Raw genomic sequence first — 26,004 nt, forward strand, 5'->3', positions numbered from 1 at the left:
TGTCATTGCCTGAACTCAAGATATCTAAGCCACTGAGAACACGCTGGTTTATTCCTTACTTTCAGCAAATGCAGTTCTGTTAAGAGATGCTACCACAGACAAAACCAACAGATTTAGAAGCAAAGTGAGGAAAGTCAGTGCTCAGCCTGGGGATGGCTGATCTCAGCAAAGGAGGAAGGGCAGCAGCAGGGAGTGACTTCTTTTTATACTGGAAGAGAACGATGCATCCGCTAGAGTCACGGCACAGCATGCTGGCCTGTAACCTTGTGTCTCTAACTTTGGAGATGATTTGATGTAAGCACACGTGGTTCATGAGCTACTCAGAAGTTTCACCTCCCAGTTCTGAGGCTTCTGACATTTATGATCCATCCAGCTGGCCATTGATTTATATCGATGTAAACCAACCATCCAGTTCAAAGGTTTAAGTATCAGTACCAGATTTATGACTTCTTCAAAACATCTTCAACAATTTGTCATCTAAACTACAATAAGAAATTAATTTTTTCATTCATTTTTCCTGGGTTTTAACTGACCTTTCTGAAAATGACTGCAGTGATTCACTAGCAATGATTGGAGGTCATCTTGGTTGGCCATCCTCTTGCATGCTCCCGGCCACTTACAGTATCAAGACCACAGCAAACACGTTTTTCTGCCTCAAACCCATTTATTAGAAGAAATTCTCTTGGAATAAGATCAGAAAACAGAGGGTGAGTGACTGCTCATTCACTTTAGGAGGGATTGGTGCTAAACATTCACACCTAACTAGCTCACGCAATTACTGGTGAACTCCAAACATTAAGGATGTTTAAATTAAATGTCATTTACTTACAAAGAATAAAAGCAAGAAGAAGCTGAGGAAAAACTGTGTTTGTAGCATCAGTTGGATTCACATGGATGCAGCCTCCACCAGCACGCGGCCACTTATGTGAGAGATGCCTTATTCCACAGGTGTCAGGAGCACTGTTTGCCAGAGACAGTCTTCACACTCTAACATTCAGGTTTATCTTGCCATTTAACTGATCAAATTATCATCTGATGGACCAACACGGCAATCTGTGGGCCCAAATCCTTCACCTGCCAATACAATTTATCGCCTATATTTGAAAACCAGTCCTCTGCGCATTTTCTCTTAAACAACGCATCAGTCTCAATCCTTTTGCCTACCGTAAGTAAATGACTTCAGCGATTACTGTCTGGGCAGTACAATTGCTCTGTTCATAGCATTTGAGAATGCATGGTGGTGCATTCTCAATGGTCTGTAGTCCAGGTTGGCTCCAGCGACACGGACGATACTCATGTTTTGTTACATGGTCACGCCGTTTACAGAGAAAACTTCCAAGGACAAGGACAGGAAAGGTGTTGGGCAGATCAAGAGTGGCTGTGTAGAAGTGCAACAGTTCCAGAAAAACGTGCTGCATTTATGAAGTCCCACGGTACAGTCTTGATTTATTACAGTGTCCCAAACTTAAGCAATCCCGAGTGGCTGGAGTATTTATGAGCAGAACACGAGCGTGGTCAGGTAAAACAGCCCTTACTGGGTAAAAAAATTTACAGGCAAGCCGTTTGCTATCTAAGAGAGCAATAAAGCAGTTCCTGAAGTACAAATATTTACAGGCAGAACCAAGCTCTTTTAGCTCTGAGTTACTGGCGGGTTGTGACTATGCTTCCAAAGAGCTTTCACGCTACCAGCTGCTCAGCAGCAGCAGCTGGAGCAAACTCTTCACTTCCTATCTGGAAGAATTAAGTCAAAAACTGGTTTTAAAATTGAGACAGTGCATGCATTTCATCAGCTGTACAGCTCTGTGAAAGCAAAGAGAAAATCAGACTAAGAGATATGAAAAACACTCATATGAACATATTTGATGATGATGAACATATGATTAATGTGAAATAGAAATAAGTATTTCCCTCTAGCCAATTACCACTCAAACCTCAGAAGTCGAACACCAAAACATAAAATAAGTATTGTCTGGCATTTCCACATCCTACTAATTTAATCCATTTAACAATCACAAAGAATTTTGAACTACGCTACCACTATATCCATATATATATATAACAAGATGGTAAATAGGAAACATGTGATACACCCCTGAACCACCGGAATGTTGGGAAAAGTCCCCAAAGCTGCTCTCCACAAGCACTGAATGAGTTTATCCTGAATCACCTACGTTTTTCCTTAAGAAGCTGAGGACACAGCGGAATTTCTGAAGACATCAGATGATGTGCAACTGCAGCAGAGTACTTTGACTTGCATTAAGATTTAGTCTAGTTAAGCTAGTTCAACAATAAAGGATGTCAAAAGAGAGTGAGAAGACCACGTTGCCTATGCTTAATTGACCTGCTCTAAGCATCAACTCAGTGAAGCTGGGAATAAAGCCCAAAAGTTGGTAGAAACGCAGAAAATTAAAATAAATATTTGACAACATGCAACAACTCATTATTTCTGATTTGAATGAGAGCAGATGAGGTTATCAGCCTCCTTTCCGTAATGGCAGTACTTTGAGCAAACTGGTAGCGGCCTGAGCATAAAAAACATAATTGCAATCAAACAGAGCAAAACCTCAAAATAGCGCAAGAGAGCGCTTCTCCTGTTGCGCAGCATTCTGGAACGCCAGAGCTGCTATCAGCACAGGTTGGCACTAAAATCAGCCGTTTCTCTCAGCTCTTCTCTGCTTGCTGTGAAAAATAATGATCTGTTGATCTTGGTTTGTCTTTCAAACTGTGTACCCACTAAGTCAGCATCTGTCTCTTTACTGGATCTTCTTCTGTGATGTTTACCAACTGTCAAAACAAAACTGAAACAAAAATACAAGAACAAAACTTCTAGAAATACTTTTTAAATGACATTTGTCAAAAAGCGCTGACAATAATGGCCATCAGAGTTAAAAAAAAAATCTCATCCACAATGATATTATGACCATGTATATGTCTACACAGAAAAGCATGAATTTATATTGTACTTCCAACATGAGTACAATTTAGAGTGGATCTTCTTTGCACTTCCATTATGGAAAGTGAGTGTGAATGGTTTGTGCTGAGTTATAAAATGAAAGGCAAGGCTTTGCAGGACAAATTTATGAAAATAAAGAACTTAACTTTCAAAATAATAATTATTTGATCATCTACCCATTTCTTTTTAAGACAGCAGATTAGCAGGTGTTCTTCCCCCCTCCCAAACACGAAAGCTTTCCAAGCAATTCCCTGTCAGTGGATATTTTACCTTACACAATCTCATAACATTTCCATAAACACAGTGAACAACATATTTAAATGGCAAAGATGAAAGTCTGAGATTTGAAAGTAAGGAAAATCACTACAGCTATTGTAAGATTCAGTCTAAAAGAAAGGATCAAAGTTTCCACTGGCAAAGCCAGTGTGGCAGGTGTGAGTGCAAGTTTTGGTTTATGTGTACATGTCTGAAGCATATGTCCAAGCAGTCTTGTTAAGTTACTGGATCTTAAACAAAGAATCAGACGTTTTCTGAAGTGGGAGCTGAGCCGAGCTGGGGAAGACCAAGCAGAGAGGAATGGTGGGTCCTGCGCCTGGGACAGACAGAGGCAAAGAAAATAGCGCTTGTGGCTTTGGCTGGGCAAGGCAAGAGCTTTGCTCTGTTTTACTTGAGGATTTTCCCTGAATTGGTGTGTTTGAATTAATACACAGTTCCCTGAAGAAAGGGCCTGAATGAGATTGATTTGTTTATGGGATTTCAATTCTCCTAAGTGGGACAAGAGAAATCTGTCAAGTCCCTTAGCACCTATTACACCCATGAAGTCGACAGAATCCTGTTCCATCAGTAGGAACCAAGTTACCACAACCTTCCAAAAGGAAGTCTCCAAAATGCAAGATATTTGAAGTCAACAATTTCTCCAGACTTAAAAAAAAAAATTTGAAATGCATCAGAAAAGAATACCAAAGCATTTCATCTAACCATCTGTGACCTTAACTTCCCTTCAACAGGCCATAACTGACCTGTATCTTAACGCTTTCTGCAGTTCCCCATCACTGAGTAATGATAAGAAAAGCAAGTCATCTGCAGACTGACTTGCAGCAAGAGACAGTTGCAGCAGTAAGACACAGATTTAAGCCAAGGACAAGGCAGCTGAGGAATACAAACACCCGTTGATAAAATTTTTCCACACATTCCTGCAATATGACAAATGCTGGGAAGCAAGAAATTATCAGTAACATCTTCCATTTTTCAGTGGTTGGATTTGGGAGAACAGGGTAGAGCAGGGATGGACCCTGTACCAGGGCCGTGCTGGGTGGACCGTCAGCCCCACAGACCTTACTTGTTTTCAAAGATCACTACCAGGCCCCTGGTGCCTGGAGCTCGCTGCAGCGCTCCCACCAATTCTCCTTTGGAATTCAACTGCAATCCAAGAGGTTCCCATCAGGAAACAGTCACCAGAAAGCATCTCTATTCCCTGCAGCAAAGCAGCTACAGAAAATGAAAAATTACCTGTGCTGAAGCTGCACAGCATCATCCTAAGCGGAATATTCAAATGGATATTTGTGGCCTTTCATCACAGATGCCTTCAGTTCACCATGTGGAAGCCAAGTTAGTTGGTAACTGTGAGGAAGATTCACGCAGGAAAAGGATTAAGTTCATAAGAAAGAGTCAACCTGAAGATGATGTTAAAGGACCTCCTGCTAGCCCTAGTCCTTTCCTGCACCAAAGCCTGGCTCAATTTCTAATTACAAAGAATGCCCTTGGAAATAGATTCTTATTTAACACTTCAATAATGTTTTAAACTTAAGAGTTAGGTACCCCATCATGTACCCAATTTATGTGCACAACTACCCAAATCTGTAAAAAAACACAGATAATTGACTGAGTAGTGTCAAGGTCATAATTTGTCACATTCACAAAAATCCCCTAATCTATGCACAAACACCATGCAATTTGGATGTTCAAGTGCATCTCTTTCTAAATAATCTGGATAAACAGCCAGATACCATAAGAAAATGTACCGCAAAGACAATTTTCTCGTTCTAGACATTACAATTGCACCTGGAAACACGAGTCAGCTGCACAGCTAACAAAGGTGCAAGATGAAAACAGCCCTGCCTACAGGCAGGGGAAGCCTACAGCCCTAACCCTGAAAGCCCTGGCACACATGCCTGACTGCAGGCAGAAACTACTCCCAGTATCTGATGCTGGAGATGTGCTTAAGCTTTTGCAGGATCAGGAAATAACGGGCAAACGAAAAAACAACTGGAGACAGCAAAAGATGGCAGTGAGACAGACCTACTTCAGAAAACATGCAAATTAAGCCAAAGAAAGAGGGTTTCGCTTCAGTTATTTTCACCTGAGAATATTTTATTTTCAGTAACACAGCATTTTAGTTCAAGTCTTCTCTTACTGTCACATCCCAAAAGATTTACATGAGCTCCTTCTAGCTCTCCAGTTCTGGACTGACACTCCACATGTCTGCCCCCCTGTTGCTCATCTTCCCCCCACATGAGGGGAGCGAGACAGGGGGAAGCCTGGCTGGAAAGCTGACATGTCGTTTTGGACAGAGACAGGAGAGTTTGGGGAGAAACAGATTCGGGGAAGTTGCAAAAAGCTGCAAGATGTACCTGTAAGTGATTTAAATGTGGATTTTTCCCCATTTTTCTGCCATGTGGCTAGACCATGTCTATTAGTGCATTAAGAAGTTTGATGTGGTGCAGCTGGAGAATGGAAGGAGCCTGAGCCAGCCCCTCCTGCCTCACAGAAAATACTCTGTCCTCCCTCCATATCGGCACCAGGGACTTCAACAAAGCGGAGCCGGGGCTGGCGCTGCCGTGAATCAGCCCTCTGTGCCCAGCTGCCGCGCCGGGCTCCGGGATGCACCCTCCGACACATTCAGACATTCACTCAGCTTTTAACTGCTACGCATCACCAAGGAAAAAAAAAATAAGAAGTGAAGGGAAGCTTTTATGCTCTTTGCAGTTTAGCCAGTGCCCTGAAAGAGGCAGACAGGGCTCCTGATCCCAAAGCGTGGCCCCTGGGCACCGGGCAGCGATGAAGCTCTTCCACAGCCTAGGCAGGCATGGCGTGACTTCTGCCAGGACTGTTCCTCACAATCTTCCAGTTTAAAGTATCTTGCCTTCATGCAAAAATCCTAATTGTTGATGGTTTTGATTAGCCATGTGTTATCATTAAAATCATTCTAAAGGTACAGACCATTTATTTAGTATGAATTTTGAGTTATTGTGAGAAAATGAAACTACCCGTTTTATGAGCACATTTATTCTCATCTTTCTAGTAACACTCTGGGAAGGCTTATCTAACACCCCTCCCCCTTCCCAATCTCCATTACATCCCAGAGGGAGATAACCAGGCGCATAAAGAATGTGCTCATTGATCAGAAAGACCGGTGGCCTCATTAACAAGGTTCAGATGGCAGGATGGCACACGCAGGGCCCTAGAGCACTCTCCATGGAAAGCCTGAAGGAAAATGTTCCTTAAATGCACTAGAAGTGGTCCACTATGCCTTGTAATTTGGCTCTCTAGAAAGATGCTTCCATACTAGACAAGAAAGTTGCAGTCGTGAAGGTGAAGGAGCAGAAAGAGTTGAATTACCCAGCTGAAAGGGAGCAGACACTGAAGTCTGCCAGCGCTAAACTCTCCCTTACCACTTTGCCACTCCAATGAATAAGATTTGGTTGGACAGAAAAAAACATCTCTACAAGTTTTTTTCTTTCTAGATGATCCAAAATCAGAGTCTAGCCTGGAAATTTTCTTTTGAAGAATTCTGGAGTTTCAAGAGCTCAAACCATTTTTAGGCAAAGACAAATGATCGAGGAGTTCAGCATGCTCCTGATACATTCCTGTGAAACGCAAGTTGTCTTTTGGGTTTCCAGAAGAATATGACAACATGTCTACGTAGATCTAATGAAAGATCACTTCACTAATAATGAACTTTAGGGGAGGCATTTTTAGGTGCTCAGGTGATGAGGCTGGTTCCTCTACATTCCGTCCACACTGCATGGGGAGAGCTAGCCCCTTTCAGACCACAGCCGGAGGTGCCCACGTTGCTACTGACCAGTTCTCTACTGAGAAGCATTTCTTTTTGTTGATTGTACAAAAGACATTACTGTCGGGAGATGAGAGTATTCCCCAGGCTGATGAACCCCCTTGTCTCAGAAGTCTAACCTTATGTGCAAACAGTAGGTGTAAACACCCACCAGTGTAATGCAAATCCTTCTCGGGAGGATGATACATAAGCAATGCTGCACACATAAGGGATGAATTCGTGAAAACTTCTTGATTGGACATTAGAGAGCAAGCAATCAATATAAGCACACTTTAGGTTTTGCAGATTAATGAATGTATTTTATGGGAATCCTGATGACAGTGTCCAGGAGCTTCAGATACATCCTTGATAACAATTCAGTATCCTCAAACAAGAGTTAAGGCCATTGGCTTATAAATTACTAAATAACCAAAACCACCACTCTGATTGCCCCGTATTACTCCTTGAAGCATCCAATTTGTTCTTCTTTACAATCCGCTGTATAAATTGGTTTGATGGACTCCAGCTCTCCTTATCTATTTTATTTCATCTGACCATCTGTGGTCAGCAAGCCTGCTTCTAGGGTATTTAGTAGTTAATGAAAGAAAAAAAAGCATATGAACATCAATCACTTAGAAATTGTCTCCTTTTGTTTAGAGAGGGAAACAGAAGAGTTAGCAGGAACAGGGCAATAAAAGGGAGGAAGCGCAAGCGACTGACTCCATCCCTGCCAGACAATCTCTCTGCTTGCCAGCAGCCAGATTAACAAGCAATATGGTACAGATTAACACCTGTAAACAGTTTAGGAGAAGGGCACATAAATCATTTCACTACTATTACTCTATCCTGAGTTCAGGGAAAAAAAAAACCCAAAAAACCCAACTAACCCTTTAGCTATGTTCTCTACATTTAGAGAATGAAATTCGTAACATTTTTTAAAAGCAGCTACAAATATAGCAGCACCGAAAGAGAGATGACAACTCAAAAAACTCTGAAGAACACAGCAGGATTTTTTTAAAAAAGATAGATATGCCAAGTAAATACGATTATTGCTGCCAAAACTCAGTAATTCACTGAAAGGTGTTGAAAAAAGCCTATGTAATAATGCAAAACAAATGTCTGTACAGTTATGCAAGAGAGATTTACAAGCACTGCCATGCTTGTCAAAAGATGAATTTCCATGCTCCAATCACATAATACTGGTAACAAAAGATTCTACAACCTTCTCAGAAGGAAAGAATTAGTTACTACTGACTCCAGTGGTTACTGATCCCAGAAATCATTACTAACTTGAGCAGCATTTGCATACACAAATAGTCCCTCTGCTAACACTGCTGCAGTCCAGCTTTAGGATGTAGAAAGCAAGCACTCTGGCTAGCTGAATCGCTGTGATTGCCCACCACCCTGCTCATCTTCAGGCAGGAGTCTCTTCTCTCTATGCCCGCTACCAAGCTGTTCCCTTTCTCCTCCTTCTGAAGAGGAGAACAAAGGTTCTTAGAGAAGCTAAAAGGAAAGAAAGGGGAAAAGAAAAATCACCCTCACTCCCGTGGAAGGCAGAACACTACATAAGTAAAAATTTCTTTTATTGTATATTTGGTGCAGCTCTTGTGCAGATAGCAGGTAAAAAGAGCACACTGAGCTTCTCACGAGTGAAGGCCACAGAGCCAGGGTCTCCATGCCAGCGCCTCTGTTCTGCATCAGGTGGTGACAGTAAGCCGCAGCACATCACACAGCACTCGTCTGGCAAAGCAGACGTCGCAGATTTGAGATAAGCAGCAGCTTTAGAGATATGGCTTGGCCTGGGTGATAACTGTTTTTAATATCCATAACTTTGCCAAATTTTTATATTAGTAAATTGTAATACAGAAAAATACAAACATAGTATCAAATATAATTATTCATTTCAGAACTGGATGCTAAAGAAAATTACATTTGTATATAATCTGCACAACAGCAGATCCTTTACCATCCTGGGTAACTTGTTTCTCTGCATTACAATGTGACACAGGGAACCAACCATAGTTTGCAGAACCAGATTTAAATTAATGTCATATCATAAGGCAAGGTCCTAAGGGCAACAAAGTACAAAGTAGTATGTGTTGAAAATTCTAAGATATCAGTCACTACTATTCATTAAGACTTAAATTTCCAAGCATTTCTGAGATTCCACTGGTAACAGCTACCCTAAAGCTTGTTGATGGGTTTTTCTTGTGGCTGCTCTCAGCATTTACATTTGGGAGCATCAGTTTTCATTTTCTTTGACTGTTATTATTTACAGCGATGATACAGCTGTGACTAGCAAATGGTCACCACAAGTTTACTTACTGATGTGAATGCAGAACTAACCCAACATTTTGGGTTACCTACACATTTTGAATACCTTATTCTAAACACGAGGATAATTCTTTCTCAATGAAGTTTTTATGTGAGGGTCACAGCAATTAATACGGCATCTTTCCATTATTTCTGCATGCCCCATTTCCTTTAAGCGTGGCAAGTGTGTGAGTTAATCATCTCTTCAGAACAGCTGGACGAAAAATGCTGCACCACCATCATACATTCTGGCCACAACCAGTAATTGCACTGACAAGAGCATTAACATGACACATACCAGTATGAAAGGGACGTATGTCCAGTATACTGTGCTCTTGGCCTGTCAGTGTTACGGAAATGGATGCCTGAACTAATAACTTCTCTTAATTTTATAAAAACCTCAGCGCAATGTTTTTCAATCCAAATATATTTTATTTTCAGACCAGAGACATTAAATCCAGCTGCTGCTTAGGTTCTCTTTTTTAACCTTTGCATCTTCTGTGCTTTATCTTTTCATCCAAAAATACACAGTAAAACCAACTCAGACAAAGAAAGCCTGCCCAAACTCCTACACACCTTTCAAGTCATGAACCAGCTACAGAGACCTGGTCTCAGCTCTTTGCAGCAGATGACAACAAGGTCTACAAGTGTGTGCCATAACGAGTCCTCCAGATATTTCAAGCAGCTCTGGCTGCCTTTCCAGTTCACGGGATGAGTACAGAACAAGGGAGTTTGGCTCTAGCCAAACATAACGTCGCTTTGTCCACAGGCTATGGGTCTAGAAAGGGAGACACAAAAAAGAGACAGAGAACTGACCTTCCTTATTATTACAGATGCAAGGTTTTGCAAGCTCCTTCTTGAATGTCAGCTAACTTCGGATGCAGCTGTAGAATTCCACTGATTTCTATTTTCCGTGTGTACAAAAATGTACATCTGAGCACACGCGTGTGTACATGCTTCCATGCATGTATAGGAACAAGGCGAGGGGAATATTGTCTCCAATCTGCAGAACTGGTAAAACAGTCTGAAATTTGTCACTTGTGGGCCTGCATAACAATCCTAGAATCTACGACTTTTGGAGTAACGACCAGGAGGGGAATGATCTCAGAGGGTTTTGTCATCATACCCTTGGTAACGGGAACTAATTTTTTGTTATCATTCCCTTGAATATACTCTACTCCCCTTTCGAACGCGGGCAGATGATATGCTTCTTACAGCACTGATTATCACTAAGATCCTTGCAGGGGACGATGCAGCAGAAAACTGTTTCTTGGCGTTCATCCTTTATCTCCTGCCCACTGCAAGGCCTCTGTTCCCATTCCACAAAACGCACTTTGCACTTGCTTGCAAACTATCTACCAAGCTTTCTGGAAGCCAGAAAGCCTGGCATATAGCTCCTGCTTTCTTCTTCTCTTATTTTAAGGGCACTGAAACTGGTTTTACCTCCTAATAATGGGTAAAACTTTTATTAAGTGAAACCACAACCAATTCCTCAGAACAAAATGGCTCTATTGGGAACACCTTTATTATTAAGCTTTTAGATGTATCAAATGATGCTATGAACATTTCTGTACTAGCTACTACAACAGCCTTTAATTTCAGGTAGTATTTTTTTCCCCCTTAACAATTAAGTTATTTTGCCCATCGCTGGTCAGCTTTCACCCTGCCATTCTTGAAACCTCTTTGACGGTACACTGAAAATCCCAACCACACTGCTGGCATCGCTGGGTAAATGGGGATTTTGCTGGTAAGGCGTCTGGAGAGGCATGCATAACTCATGTAATTAAGCAAGAATTTTTCCAGATTATCATAGATGTATGTTAGTCTTTAAATTCACCTGCAAAAGCAGCATATGCACGATTTGTACATTATAAAGTCAATTTATCATTGTATATTAGCACTTGTCTATCTCTAACAAATGAGTAGCCCAAGGAAATCAGTGGGATTTTTCACCTACTTAGAATTCAGCTTGTCTTTAACTACCTTGATGAATCAGATCTGATGTGTCCTTGCTGGATAGACTGCAGAATACATATGCAATAGACTGAACCCAAAAATAAAAAGTTTTAGTTTTATCAATGCCTCAAGCAAGTTTATTTACTACATTACATATTGTTCCTTTAACATATAGCACTTAGTGCAACAAGGTGCTGGCCCTGATCAGGATTCTGAGACATTACAGTTGTAGGTAAATAAGTAAAGCTGGTTTAAAAAAACAAACACAGACACACACCCCCCCAAATCCCACCAAACACAACAAAAATCAGGAAAAGAGGAAAAAAAGGTCTATTTCTAAGCCATAACTATGTTAGCAAGGAAGTTAATAAACCTGCCAATGAAACTGGCAACCACACACAAAGCCCAGTCTGCTATTAATGGAACAGAAAATATTAACTTTTTTTATAGAATTTTTAAAAGCTCAAGAACAGTCCTCGATACAGTTACATATTTAGGTTAGAAAGCTCTGGAGGAAGGTCTTACTTTTGTGCCATATTCTATTATGTCCTTACAACAGCCTGCTATAGATTTTTCAGCCACATTTAACTCTCCAAGACTTTTTCAAAAGGTTATTCAGAAATAGCTATTTCCACATGCATAAAAATAAGGAGACCCACCAGACAGCAGGTTCACAATAGCGACCCCAATCAGTGCGTGCACGAGAGCTTTTAAGCCTGTGCAATGGGAAATAACACAGCTGAGAGATCGGCAGATAACGCGCCTGTGGAGGAAGGCTGCTGGATGTCCAAAGACACAAAAGAGAGGAACCAGAGTCACTAAGTTGGTCTCAGGATTTAAAGACAAAAGTAATTATGAAGAAGCCACGTCAACAGGTTTGTGGATAGGTCTCTATACAAGCCCAACAGATGTGTGACTGCTGTTTTTTCATAAATGTATGTTTTCACAGTTCAGAGTGTAACTACTTTAAAGCCTTAAAAACATCATCACAGGTAAATCAAGGACCCTAGCCAAAAGGGGCAGTGGTTTTCTTCAGTGACAGCCTGTAAGGAGAGTCTCCTTGCACCAGTAAATTCTACATTCCCAACAAACACTCACCATTCCTCCCGAGACAACACACTGCACACATCAGTGGGCCCTGCGGGTTTCACTTTTCTGACATCCTTCTGAAAACGTGTTGCTCCTGCAACGTGCACGCCTGGGAGGGCAGCAGACCATGGCCACCCCAGACTGCCGGGCCAGACGCACTTCTGGTGCTGGGGTTTCCCATGCTTCAGGCACATCATCTCCAAATAAACCAGCAGAGGGGCGAACTGCAGCCAGAGAAAGTAAGAAGAAATAGAATGAACTAAAAGTAGTTAGAAGTGGGGTGAGAGGGGGGCAAAATAAGCTCAGATAGGTATTACTCTGTGCTCTGGTTTTCACAGAGACAAAGCATAACAGCTAAATAATTTTAACCATTAATCTCATGCCTCCATACAAAGCAGTCAGGTTTTGTCACTAGCTTTTATTCCACACTGAACTTTCAATTTGTTGAAGTGTCAATCTAGGTGGCTTTGTTGGAAACCAATGAGGTGAGATTATTCAAGCAATTATGAACTAGAATGAATTGCTGCATTTGAGACCTGCAAACAAACACATAATAATAAAAGATAACCCTTTTCATTGTTCAGCAAAAACACTGGTTGCAAGCTTTAAATACTAGAGACACAGGTCACCCCTGAGACATGCAGAAAATTCATGCAAGTCTTGTTTTTCAAAATTTTAAATAGTCGGAAGAAGTAAAAACGTTTGGGGTATTTTCTTGGGTTTACTTTGCTGGCATTTTTCTCACCACATCAGGATTTGCCATTTTTATGCTTTAGTTTTCAGAAAGCGTGAAAAATTTGCACAGAACTACCTTCCAGCTTTGTGCCTGTAGAGGATCTAACAAGTTGCTGGCAAATCTCTTTGTTTACAAAGCGTACGAACTGAGACACACGTTAACGTAAATTAAGAACAGAGTAGGCCTCTTACCTATTTCAGTACTTTTTGCCTGTATTTTCAAACCAAGCACTGAAGAGAACAGGGAGGAGATGTTATAGTGGCCAGTGATGGTAAAAAAAGCAAATACATGTGCTTATTGGGAAGGGAGTGTATTTCTGGAGAATATAAACACAGGAAATTTATTTAACAAAGAGTAGGGTGTGCTGGCCTTGATCCAGCAAAAGATGTAAATAAATCCAGACTAGCTAGCTGCGTTAAGGCCAGATGACCGGACTGTGCCCTGCATCTTCTGCTGCAAGAAGCAAGTAACTTACTCCTAGACTCCACATCTCTGGAATGGCCTGGCACAGCATAGCTCAAAATCTTCCTGAGATTAACAAAGTCACTCCCCACCATGCTCCTTCGAACTCTAGGAATTTTCTTAAGCTGTAACCTGATGAAACAAAGACAGACATATTTCTGTGCAGACATGCTAGATAGATATGCTAGGTACCTAGAGCTAAGTCCTGTGCACTTCATTAAAAATGGGTGTTTTAAAACGGGCAAGACTGCGTTATGCTCTGGCTTTCTTTGCAAAAAAATTAAATGCTAGCAAGTTCAGCTCAAGGTCTCACTCACATGAGTACTTCCTCAAAATTGCTTGGCCAACATGCTAGAGACAGTGTTTGTGATTACTACTGATGGCCTCTGCGGTTAAACTGGGAATCAAGCGCTCTCCAGCTCACGTGTGCTACTGGGTTCCCTTGGGAGCAGGATCACCTACTTCTAAGGTGTGTTGGGTGGGGAAAGAGAGAAAACCAGAAGCTGCTAAACACTAATAAAACTTGGAAACGAGCATACTACAGTTCTCTGCCTTGGTTCCTAAGCAGAGTTTCCCATCAGCCCCACAGTTTGGCTGAAGACGTTACCACCACCCTGTGAGCTCCATGGAAACTCTGGGATGTAACCTATAAACAGAAGTTCATCTACTGAAAATTGTATTTGTGCTTCTTTTCAAGTGAGTGGCCAAGGTCGGAGAGTTTCTTTATTCATGAGATTTCGTCTTTCTTTCCTCACAGAAGCAAGGCCCAACAAATGTGTTTTTCCAGCATCCTGGTTCAAGTACCCGCAAGGCACACAGCAGAGAATAGAAAATCTTCTAATTAGAGACCACTTTTCAAAAAATTTAGCCCTTGCTGCTGTCTTGCTCAAGGTCATACGCTAAGTGACTGGTGAACAAACAGATCTGCTAACTTTCAGCAGAGTGAAGAATTAAAATCCAATTTAACTTCAGTACCAACCCTGGTATTTGACACCGTCAAAACAATTTTCTGCTTTTAAGCAACAGTAGACTGTGAGTGAGGCAGCAAAAGAAAACTGGCAATAAAATGAAACTTTGTAATCAGTCTTCTTTTTCTTAAAATTAGACTATTTTCTAAGGAAAAGGTTGATCAAGAATATCAATTAAGCAAACCGTTAGCTCTAAATCCAGTATTTGTGGTTCTGCTGGATTACTAGCTTGGATTCTAAGTTTAAATTAATAACTGAACAAAGGTTTTCCATCGGTATATTCTTCATATTAAACATGGAGTACCCAAAGTATCTTACACACCCCCTACATTTTTTTCCTTCCTCATAATATTGAGCTTGGTGCATAACAAATTGCATAGTCTGGTGAACAGGTAGAACAGTATCAGTATTTCCATAATTTTATACTTTGCAGTTACTGTTCAATTAAAATAATCACCTGTAATCATCCAGTACCTTTTCTTAAAGATAATTAAGAAATTACTATTAGAAATTAATCATTTTTCGTATTAAATTATAATTGCCAATAGTACTTTATTGCTCAGTACTGAATGTATCACTGTTTTGCTACTGATTTCCTACTCTATTTTTCCTCAATGCATCATTCTTCATGAAATAATCAGGACAGTAAGCACTAAATTTTACCTCATCGTAATGTTCTATTTAAACAGCTCATCAGACATTTTAACATGCACTATAAACCCATACTGAAAATAAAGCACGTCCGTGGCTGGGAAGTACCAGCTAAGGTGAAGGATTTCACCAAAGTAGGAAAAAAATGTTCTGAACACAACTGGCAGGTCTTGGCCACTGAATAAAATCAATATTTTTATTTTAAATTATCTTGGAATTGAAATAAAATCCACTTCTGTCTTAGCTACCAATTTAATTGATATTGATAGTCCCATGTGCTCAGTCTTTAATATATGTTAAATTCCTGCTAGAATAATCGAACAGTCATCAAGGATTTGCTTCTGATTTAGACTTCTGCTCAAACACAGAATTTGTTCTGCTGCTGTCCTTGTGACTACTGATGCAAGGAAGGGCTGCACAAGTTTTGCTATAACAATAAAAGAATATTTTTTTCAGCTGCACAGCCAACCAACAAAAAAAGAAGAAATACTGGTGTTACACCTAAAAATAAGCACCTTTTTCCCCAATGGATTCCAAACAAATGAAAGATATTAATTAGGTCAAACCAAAAACACTTTGTATTTTATTAAATCCCATTGATTTGGTCTCTTATTTGGAAGGTTTACAATTCAAATTCAAATCTACAATCTAAGACTCTCATGACTCACAAATTTTCCAGCCAGTGTGAATCAGATTGTTAAAGAAAGGGGGAGAGACCGACACAGTGTAGACACTGCCCTTACGCTTCCAAGCGTAAGAACACCACCTAGTAAATGCTAATTATTTCCAGGATCTGGGCTAAAGCACTGTGCTAGAACAGAACACACGAAGCCAAGGTGCACAAACACATGCTGCTCTGCAGCACCATTGCCTTCTCAACCGCGAGAGCAAGCATAGCCTGGGGGACCTTTAAATACACAGACCTTCCTGACTCTCTAATGCCAACTTCCTTCATTAAGCCTGCCAATGTTCAAATTAACACGTGAGATCACAGGAAGCCTCATTAAAAAAAAAAAAAATCCACATTTGTGGGAGCTGGAAAGTAGTTTTAAGCCACTTTCTCAACTGCTGCCCTTCTCCAAGGGCCTCTTCCATAGCTCACTGACATCTGAACCTTACCATCAACTCCTGCTGACTTCAGACCAGACCTCGAACATCTCTGAATATAACACTCTTTGAAAGATTGCTCTGCTGTGCCTACCAGAAGTCAAATTATTCCAGTTATCACTTAAAAAATATTGTTCCTTTAACTGTCTTTGACAGATGAAAATTGGGCACATTATAAAAAGGTCTGTAAGCTATTACAGATGGCATTTGAGATAATGCGTGTCCTTTTGCCAAGATACACACTAGTCAAATCGCAGGAGTCTGAAAGCTCACGGAAGTTTAACAATTGACAAGCCGTGATTGACACAGCTCTGCTCCTAGTGCGAAACGTCCTATTTAAGGCTGGCGGGGATGCACTGGTTCGGCAGAAGGACTGCAGCAGCGTTACCGTTTGCCTCCTACGTGGATTTAAGAACTGGCACAGAAGTACAACGCAGAGAGTCCCTGCTCTCATTTTCTGCACTGTCATCTCCAACCACATGCCACACAATGTGACACGGCCTTACTTCTCTGAACCAAGAAATGTTTTTGGTGTGTCATTTCATCTCAAGAGAGTTACATTATTTCCTTTGCCTTGTCCTGGGCTTTCATGCCATCCAGCTTTCTTAAGGGGAAATCCATCCCGCCCTCAACACCAGGCATGAAAACTGTGTTTTGGTGGATGCTCAACTGCAGATAAATAAATGGAAAAAGAACAGAACTCGAGGCAGGCAAATGGAGGAACAAAGCACTTTCAAATACCCCGGAAATAATAAGTATATGTATTTTAAACTTTTCCTTTTGGAGACTAGCCACAAGTATTAGAAGGGATTTTACAATTCCTTTCTCTTTTCCATTAACATCAACACCAAATCCTGACTTTTATTCAGTGAAGTTACGGGAAGATTTTTACTTCTTTGTAGTGAGATGACTTTCTTTACTAAATCATTTATAGGAGTACTAAAAAGAATCCTTGTCACAAAAATGGGAAAATGAGAAAGGCATTTTCTCATTTTTAGTAAACTAGCGGGGGGGGGGGGGGGGGGCAGCATGTTAATACCAAAGGAAAATAGGTATGAAGATGAGTGAAAATGGTTCATTCCCATGATACGCTTCCAAAACATGTGTATTATAGTTACCTTAAACCTTGAACAAAAGGTCCCTTTCAGACTGGAAAAGTTAAAATAGGTGAAAATAAGACATTTGAGAATTTTTCTATGCATCAAACTTTGACTTAAGAAATTAACTTAGCCAGATACTTCCTATAGCTTTTTGATAAGCTATCTTGTTTCAACAAGGGGAGGAGAAAAAAAAAAAAAAAGAGTATTTCCATCTAAGTGGAATATTTTAAACAGAAGCGTGCACTTACTTCTAAAAAACTGCACATCCTAAACTGACCTCCTTATTCCTCATTCGCCGTGCAGGAGGTAGCGGCAGCACGTATGTGCACGCTGTGCGCCCAGCACAAGATGAAAGTGATTCATTGCTCTGAACGCTTAGGCAACAGATGCCAGAAAACCTACTATAATCTGATGAGAGGTAAACTAAGGCTGCAGTGTTGAATACCTTCTAAGAGATCTGAAGGGTTGTATTTTAAAGTAATATATTATATTTAATGCGGCTTACACACAGAATTTTACTACAGAAAGAGCTCCATGTTTTCAAAACCATATGAAGGAGATTATTGGGTTGCATTTTTCTTAGAGGGGAAAAAAAAGTGTGAGGTGCGCTCTGCTGTTCTCTAGTGAACTGGTACAAAGCAAGTTTCTATTTTGGTGGCTCAGGCAGGACAAGAGCAGGCAGTACAAAAGGTTACCACAATGTTCAACAACTTTTCAATCACGAAAACAGGTGTTAGATTTGAAAGACAGACCATAAGATGGAAAACCTTATACCATTAGCAATCTCCTGAGACCACTCTTCCTCCCATTACAAGGCCACGTAATGGCAAGGGCTATTGACTGGGGTAACCCAACGTGCTGCCGAGTGCAAGGTCAGGGGGCACAGGTCCTGCAGGAACACGCACAACACCTGATCCAGATCTGAAACAGGAGGCAGCAGGCTGAGAAAAAGAGAGCTTGCCTTTGCTTTTCTGAGCCACTGCTCACAAAACCACTGCTCTCATTACTCACTTGCATACAGCAGCTTTTACACTGCTAGAGCTACAGGCCAAGGTTTGTCAAGTGCCCACGTCCAACATGATGCACATTAAATGGAATATCCTTATCTACATGACTACATGAAACTGATGGGTACCATCTACCTGCGGTAGTAAGGACTCCAAGACCTAGAGCTAGATGCAACAGAGGACCTACAAAGTACTAATTCAAAGTCGGTGAGCTTGGAAAGCTAAGACAAATACTTCTCATGTCAGTCCGCCTATTGATTCAGCTCCTTTTGCTGCTTGTATTATTGCAGTTAAAACTTTGCTTTCAAATCTACTTCTTTAGAAACTTTAGGGAATTAGAAGTCCTCTAATTTTTATCCTTCCAAACTCCTGCCTCTTGCAGGCACATGGTCTTTGAGTGGAACATCAGGCAAATCTATTCCTTTATTAATTATCCACAAGACTTCTCAGATACAGGTCTTCTAAACAAGATTTTGCCTCTAAAATAGACAATTGAAAATTTCCATTTCATCATTGTCCTGGTTTCAGCTGGGATAGAGTTAATTTTCTTCTTAGTAGCTGGTATAGTGCTGTGTTTTGGATTTAGTATGAGAATAATGTTGATAACACACTGATGTTTTAGTTGTTGCTAAGTAGTGCTTACACCAGTCAAGGACTTTTCAGCTTCCCATGCTCTGCATGGCGTACAAGAAGCTGGGAGGGGGCACAGCCAGGGGGCCTGACCCACATTGGCCACAGGGCTATTCCACACCATATGACGTCATGCTCAGTATATAACTGGGGCGAGTTGGCCGGGGGGGAAGGGATTGCTGCTCGGGAACAGGCTGGGCATCAGTCAGGGGGTGGTGAGCAATTGTGTCGTATATCACTTGCTTGGTACATTATTATTGTATTATATTATTATTATTATTATTACTACCACTACTACTATCATTCTATTTTATTTTACTTCAATTATTAAACTGTTCTTATCTCAACCCAGGAGTTGTCTGACTTTCACCCTTCCAATTCTCTCCCCCACCCCACTGGGGGGGAGTGAGTGAGCGGCTGGGTGGTTCATAGTTGCTGGCTGGGGTTAAACCACGACAATCATATTAACAAGGGGCAATAAAAGCATAGCCTAAAAGAACAAGTGTGTTAATATTTCCAAGAAATATTAGCCTTGGACTTGTCTTCTTTTGCAAGAGAACTTCTCAGACCAAGACACCAAACAGGTACAACAAGGAGCATCATTATTATTAAGTATTCATATAGCATTGATAAATCTTTAGTGTTACACAGAATCCAGTACAAGCATTGCCAAGATACTGCAATGATTTAAGAAGGTACAAAAACGATCTTCAGCATATTGCATTTTTAATAGAAGAATGGCATGGTTCATACCTAGCACTGCATTGTATTAACTGAAGAATGTTAGATCAACCAAGAAACATCTCTAACTTCTGTCATAGCACATACTCGCACTGCGCTAATTTCAAAACATTCGTACAAAATCAGTCCTTCTTCTTGTACCCACCTAAAAGAAAATAATTCACACCATGAGTAATTATAGCATTAATAACTAGAAAACTAGATACATTATTAAGTCATCATTTTTGAAGACTGTTGGTCTAGTTCCCTTTCAGAAGGCGGAATGATAAAGCTCCTTGTCACATTCTTTTCTGAATACTTCCGGTTTATTGTTCTTCCTATATATAAAGGCCAGTGCAGCAATCCAAACCTCACTCTATACCAGTCTGGGGATTTCTAAACTGACCTGGCTGTTCTTACAAGTTCCCCTGCAAGCCATTTGCCTGAAAGCGTGACTTCAGCATCTCACACAAAACTGTTTCCTAACCTTTCTCTTCTCACAGTTCTCTATTCTACATGAATTAATTGCTGACTTTTACAACCATCAGTCCCAGCTGTAAGGTAAGTTCATACCTAACTATCCAGCCTGTTGTAAGGTTGCATTTAACTGCTGTTAACAGACAAGTCACTCAGTGACACAGGTTTGTAAAACATTATGCTTCAGTACTCAGCAATTATACACAGTTGTATGTTTGGGGTTTTTCCCAATATGTTAATGTCAACCTTTAAATAACTTTGCACCCAGTAAAACAGGCATCAACTGCCAATATGCTGAGTCAAGGATGTAACAGCAGCTCAACAAGTGACAGGAGAATTGCCATACTTGTAATGAAATCCACATCGAAAACCTCCAATAACCCCTAGGGGCAAGGAACGACTTTGGGTTTTGTAAGGGATGTCTTATTTCTATCAAAAATTACTCTGACAGTAATTCAGCACCTTAATGGTAATATCCCCAAGTTGGTAAGCGTGAGCCACATACAATGGAGGCACGTACACTGCTGTAAGAAAGGATATTTCAGTACCAGGAAAATCAGTGGAAGGGATGATTGAACAAGTTGTTCCACATTTTGGTCACCCCATCTACAATCTTTACAGAATACAAAATTTTAAGAGAGGGACAAACTGAAGATTTATTAATCCAATACTTCTACTGGAAATATTGTGTGTTTATCTTCAGATTCAATCAGTCTCTGCAAACTTAAGGTAAGCAAATAGTCATAGGAGTAAGCACAGTCTCCATTCTATTATGATTTCCCAGAATCAATGAGCTACAATGCAAACGTTTGCCCACAAGCATAAGCAGCAGCAGCCCTGCCTGCACTGCCACTGATCATGACTAATAGAGACCTGACATGGGAATGGATAGCACAGAATGAAAATGACTGCTACGCAGCTTTGTTTCATTTGCTTCCATTTTCAAGTAATAATACAATATAAAAGTCTATATTATTTTTAGCTGCTAGAACAGGTGGCATAAGGAGACAAATAATTTAAGATCTTATTTGTATGAATACGTGGTCCTGTTCTGCAATATTCTTCACTTTGTACCAACAAAATGTAGAATTAACTGATTCTGAATAAATTGTCCTGATTTATCACCCAAATTACCTGCTACACATCCATACTCTTGCACTCTGCAGATAGCAGAGCACACCCACTCTGACATTCAAAATACCTTGTCACATAAAACCACTGACTTCTTCACAAGGTGAGGCCTGAACCAGAACACTGAACGTGCCTCAATTCATGGTTTAGATCCGTGGCTTTCCAGCTCCACCTGAGGTCTTTTAAAGAAGTCAGAGAACATGCGTTTGTAGAGATACCCCATCAGTACAAGCCCCCTGGGATTACAGCGGCATACCTTGTGTATGCCTTGGCCACTTCTTTTCCTTCTCCCAAATTTAAACGTGATCTTTTGCAGGAGCTGCTTAGCTGAGGCAGAAGCTGAGAAGCTCCATGTGGGTAATTCCACCAGCGGAGTCCTCCAGGCTGGTACTTCCAGACCTCCTTGTTTCCTGGCACTGACATCCCTCTTCCTCATCACTGTGTTCTTCAGCAATGATAACTGATGGAATAAAAAAATGTCTTGTGTGAAAATCCTTTAGGACTACATTAACCACCTCAGATAATACAACTTATTTCAAAAAGTGTCGTCATCCCTACTTGGATATGCGTTCTGTTACTGCCTTATTGTCAGACTTCCTTAATTTGCCCAAAATAACCACCCACGCCAATTCTGGTGTGTCACAACTCAGACAGGCTGCTTTGTCTAATTAGATGAATTTGGGCAAATACTGCTTTTGAATAATTATGCATAGCTGGCAACAGACACTACCTTTAATTAATATTATTTTTGGTATTCTTCTATGGCCATGACTTTTCTTTCCAATTCTAATCTTTTGCTGCTTGTAATATACAGAATGAGAGTACTTTACTCTTGACCTTGATTAGCATTACTGAATTGCAATTGTTGTATCTCTAATAAGTAGCTCTGGAAGCCTTGTAAGCTTGTAGCCAGAATTTTGTAGGTCCTTGTGTTACAGCCTTGGGAATCCAACCAAACTTTAGGGCTGTGACTCCTGGACACCCTGCAGTATTGGTCATAACACTTGTGTTTTACCTGATACTAGTGTAACAAGACGCAAGACTGAATGAAGTAGTTCCATCTTTCATCCTTTCTATCGTGGTGCCAGTGAAACTCCTTTCTTGCCCATTAACAGCAGTGATAACATTTGCAGCAAAGAAGCATGGATTGGACAAGAGACAACTAAAAACAGAAGCAAATCCTTAGGAGATAAGAAATTAAAACACTTAATTGCTGCAAAGAAATACACAAAAGCAAACAGAGCTGTATAAAAAATACATTATATGCCTACTGCCACAGGGGACAAGCCAAGGGCTATATAGATGCCAAACTCAAAACAAATTGTGCTCCTAAAATTAGATGAGGACTGACTTTGCACATACACACAGCAACTGAGCATTCAGATGAATTTATTACAAAGAATACAAGGCATGTAATGTTTGTCACTATTTCTCATTTCCTGCTTCCATCTGTTTAGACACAGTTGAAATCTGCTGCTGTACATTATACAACCCCTTTTCTCTGGGTCTCTCTGATTATTACCATAAAAGGTGAGTAATGAAAAGGCTAACGTTAGATCTGGTGCCAGTATTTTCTACACAAAGAATTACAGGGCCATTTTTGCAGTACTGTAGGGTTCAGAGACAAGTGAAATGCCTAGCAAAATTAGAACAAAAATAAAGCAGAAAACCCCCTGCTTTCACAAGCTGTTTGTAAGACTGTTACATGCTATCAAAGTGGTGGCATTCTTCAGCAGTAAAACCTGAATGAAACCTACGGTTAACTTCAGCAAGAGACATATGAAGCAACACAAGACAGAGGAATGGGCACAGAGTCTGCTGGTTTGCTATGATCTTTCATACACGGAAGTTGAATTAGACTGGCATTTTAACTGCATAAGCAACTCACTGCAAATACTAGCTAGATGATCTTCTCTACTACAAGTGCAGAAAGGCTACGGATGAGTGTATTCTCTTAGTTTCTTTGGGGAGGACCCACATTACATAAAATTTCTGAATCCGCTGGATATTGCAACAGGTCTTCCTCAGTTATCTACATGGAGCTAAACAAAACTAGCTCCTTGAGTTAAACTGACACCATAAACTTACAACTGGATACAAAAAGTTGTCAATCGCTATCACAAATTCCAGGAAATTGGAGTATGCTGTTTCCTCTCAACACTGTTGCAACCTACTTTTGTTTCCCATAGTTTATGCTCTTGCCAACTGATTAACCTTTTATTACCCAATTTGGGATTATGGAAGTCAACTATTCCATATATAATTACAGAAAACTCAAGACCAAAGCTTAAATAATGAATAACAGCTTACATTATATAAATAACTGCTTTCAAGCTGTTTATTTTCCATTTCTTCACTAATAATTTTTCATCCATATAATATGGCAGTATTAGAACACAAAAAAAGCAATTATTTCACCCAGTAAAAGGTAATGGATTTTGTGACACAGAAGGTCAGACAACATTACCATGACTGCTTCTTCTGGTCTTAAAATTATAAATGTTTAGTTTCTTCAAGGAACAGATCAGGTTAAATAGAGAGAAGTCTTCAGCAATACGTCTACACTACAACAGGATAAATTCTATGTAGCTCTATTGTTCTCACCAGAATCAATCGAACTGGATAACAAGGAGACAATAAAAATTTAAATGACAATTTAATGATAAAGATAATGCAGATGAAATACCAGGAAAACAGATACAGAACAGCTGGACAACTTAAAATGACAACGTATTTAACTAACTGCAAAATATTCTCAAAGTTCTCCTCTGCAAGAACTGTTGAGTCATGTATCAGCCCTGAAAAGTGACACTCCTGAAATTTTTCCAAGAGACTCCTATAAACAAGCCTGTTCATAGCAATAAGGGTCAGCATACTTTATTAAAACATTCTGTACATGTTCCCTTTATCAATACACAGACACCTGCATGAGGCTACTGCATATTAATAACACAGGAAGATTGATTGTTAATAGGTTCTGTGATTCTCGCCACATCTGTCTCCATTTCTCCGGTTGGTACGAGAAACCCTGTAGTGCTCTCCAACACTTCTCTGGCAGGAGAAAACAATCCCCAGGCCAGATGTTCTCCTGCATCTTTTTCCTCGCTACAAGATCAATTAGTATCCAGATATTCATAAGAAAAAAACTTTATATTCTACTTTCTAAGGAGGTATGATATTATGTTTTGTTGCAATACTTTAAAAAAAAGAGTTGGCTAAGAATTTTGAGTTGTTACTTGTTTATTAATATTTTATGTTTATATCCGCAGGAATTCTGAATGTCATCATGCCTTTTCTCCCCTGCCTCCCTCCTTCCCAGCACTGTTACAGACAGGTCACTGGCTTTAAAACTTTTCCTTTTCAAACGCTGGAAGAAGGATGGGTGAGGGAATCTTTCACGTGCCCTTTTTGAAGTCTGCACAATGAGAGTTTTAAGGGTTAAGGCAGAAAATATCAAAAGCCTTGTTCTAAATCATTCTAGGAGAAACATTTACACATTCTCAGCATTGAAGAGAAACAATAAAATTTTACAAGGTTTAAATAAAACGAGGACAGCAGCTAATACTAAAAGTTGGCATTTTACCAACTGCCAAAAGCAGATCAATAAATAACCATCTTAAACTAAAGAAAAAAAGGCTTAGCAACGTATCATCAGTAAACTGCCATCCAGGGAAAGGACACGGGAGGTACAGTGTGCTATGCAGATGTTGTTGCAGTGGGAAAATCCAGGTTTCCTGTACACCTGGTATAAGCAGTTTCTTTTGCTGCCACTGGAGATGACAAGTAGCTACCCACCTTGCCTCCTGAGAGCACGTCTGTCGCAGGAAGATGGGAAGCTACAAGCTGCTGAAGGCTGGCAGGGTGCTTTGAGGAAACAGCCGGAGGTGCCTGCCTTGTTCGGAATCCCTTAGGCGTCCACTGCTGACCACTGCAGGAGACATGCTGTTGTGCTGGACGAGCCTCTGGTTTGACATCGGCAGAGGGGATCTCCCACCCGCATCAAGGTTGAACAGTGAGCGCTGCAACAGTCAGGAAATCATGGAAGCGCATTTAGCGGGACAGGATAAATGCAACTGGCACAAATTTGTTACAAGTCAACCTTAAGCTTCATGTATGAGGCAAAAATAGCAATGACTTCCTATGCTTGAAGGCATAGAATTTATACAGGAAAAAAGGAAAGTTGGAAGATCTGCTCTAGAACAGACCATACTAGAAGAGACATGTATGGGAAGTCTAATTTAAGGAAGCAATTTTGAAAGATTTCTTATGCACAGGATGTTCCCTAACAAATCCACCAGAGAAGCAGGCAAATGTACCCAAGGTTAAGCAGCTGCAGCTGCCAAATTTGCTGCCATGAGAGAGAACTTTAATCTGCAATGGGAGACAGTACGAGTGTCCCAGTCCAACATATCTTAACCCACTACCTTGTCACACTTAGACCCTTTCTTTCAAGCTTTATATTTTACTGGAAAGCTAAAATTTGCTGTAAATATAATTTGAAATTAGCTATCAGCCATCAACGACGGCTAACTTAGGCATTTCAATATCCGGAGAAAAGTCCAGGGATATACCCTGAGCATGGATAGCTGAAAGAGCCAAGTGGGACTGCTGTAAACTGCTAAGGACAGTCGTTTGGATACCACAAACAAGGCA

The 26,004-nt window shown here is 40.5% G+C and overlaps 1 protein-coding gene across 1 annotated transcript in view; it reads right to left on the reverse strand.

Moving 5' to 3' along the window:
- LOC148050103 (uncharacterized) overlaps window positions 1–25,343 on the reverse strand; it is a 71,499-nt gene extending 46,156 nt beyond the window's left edge. Inside the window, exons 1-2 of the mRNA XM_087744236.1 lie at window positions 25,147–25,343; window positions 21,608–21,811 (exon numbers count right to left, since the gene is read on the reverse strand). Of these exons, the coding sequence (XP_087600362.1) occupies window positions 21,608–21,787 (180 nt within the window). The 5' untranslated portion in view covers window positions 21,788–21,811; window positions 25,147–25,343. The remainder of the gene's footprint in view (window positions 1–21,607; window positions 21,812–25,146) is intronic.
- Window positions 25,344–26,004: the final 661 nt, after the last annotated feature.

This window comes from Nipponia nippon, unplaced genomic scaffold (assembly GCF_047370975.1).
Source record: "Nipponia nippon isolate SJK-2023a ecotype South Korea unplaced genomic scaffold, ASM4737097v1 scaffold_9, whole genome shotgun sequence".
NCBI lineage: Eukaryota > Metazoa > Chordata > Aves > Pelecaniformes > Threskiornithidae > Nipponia > Nipponia nippon.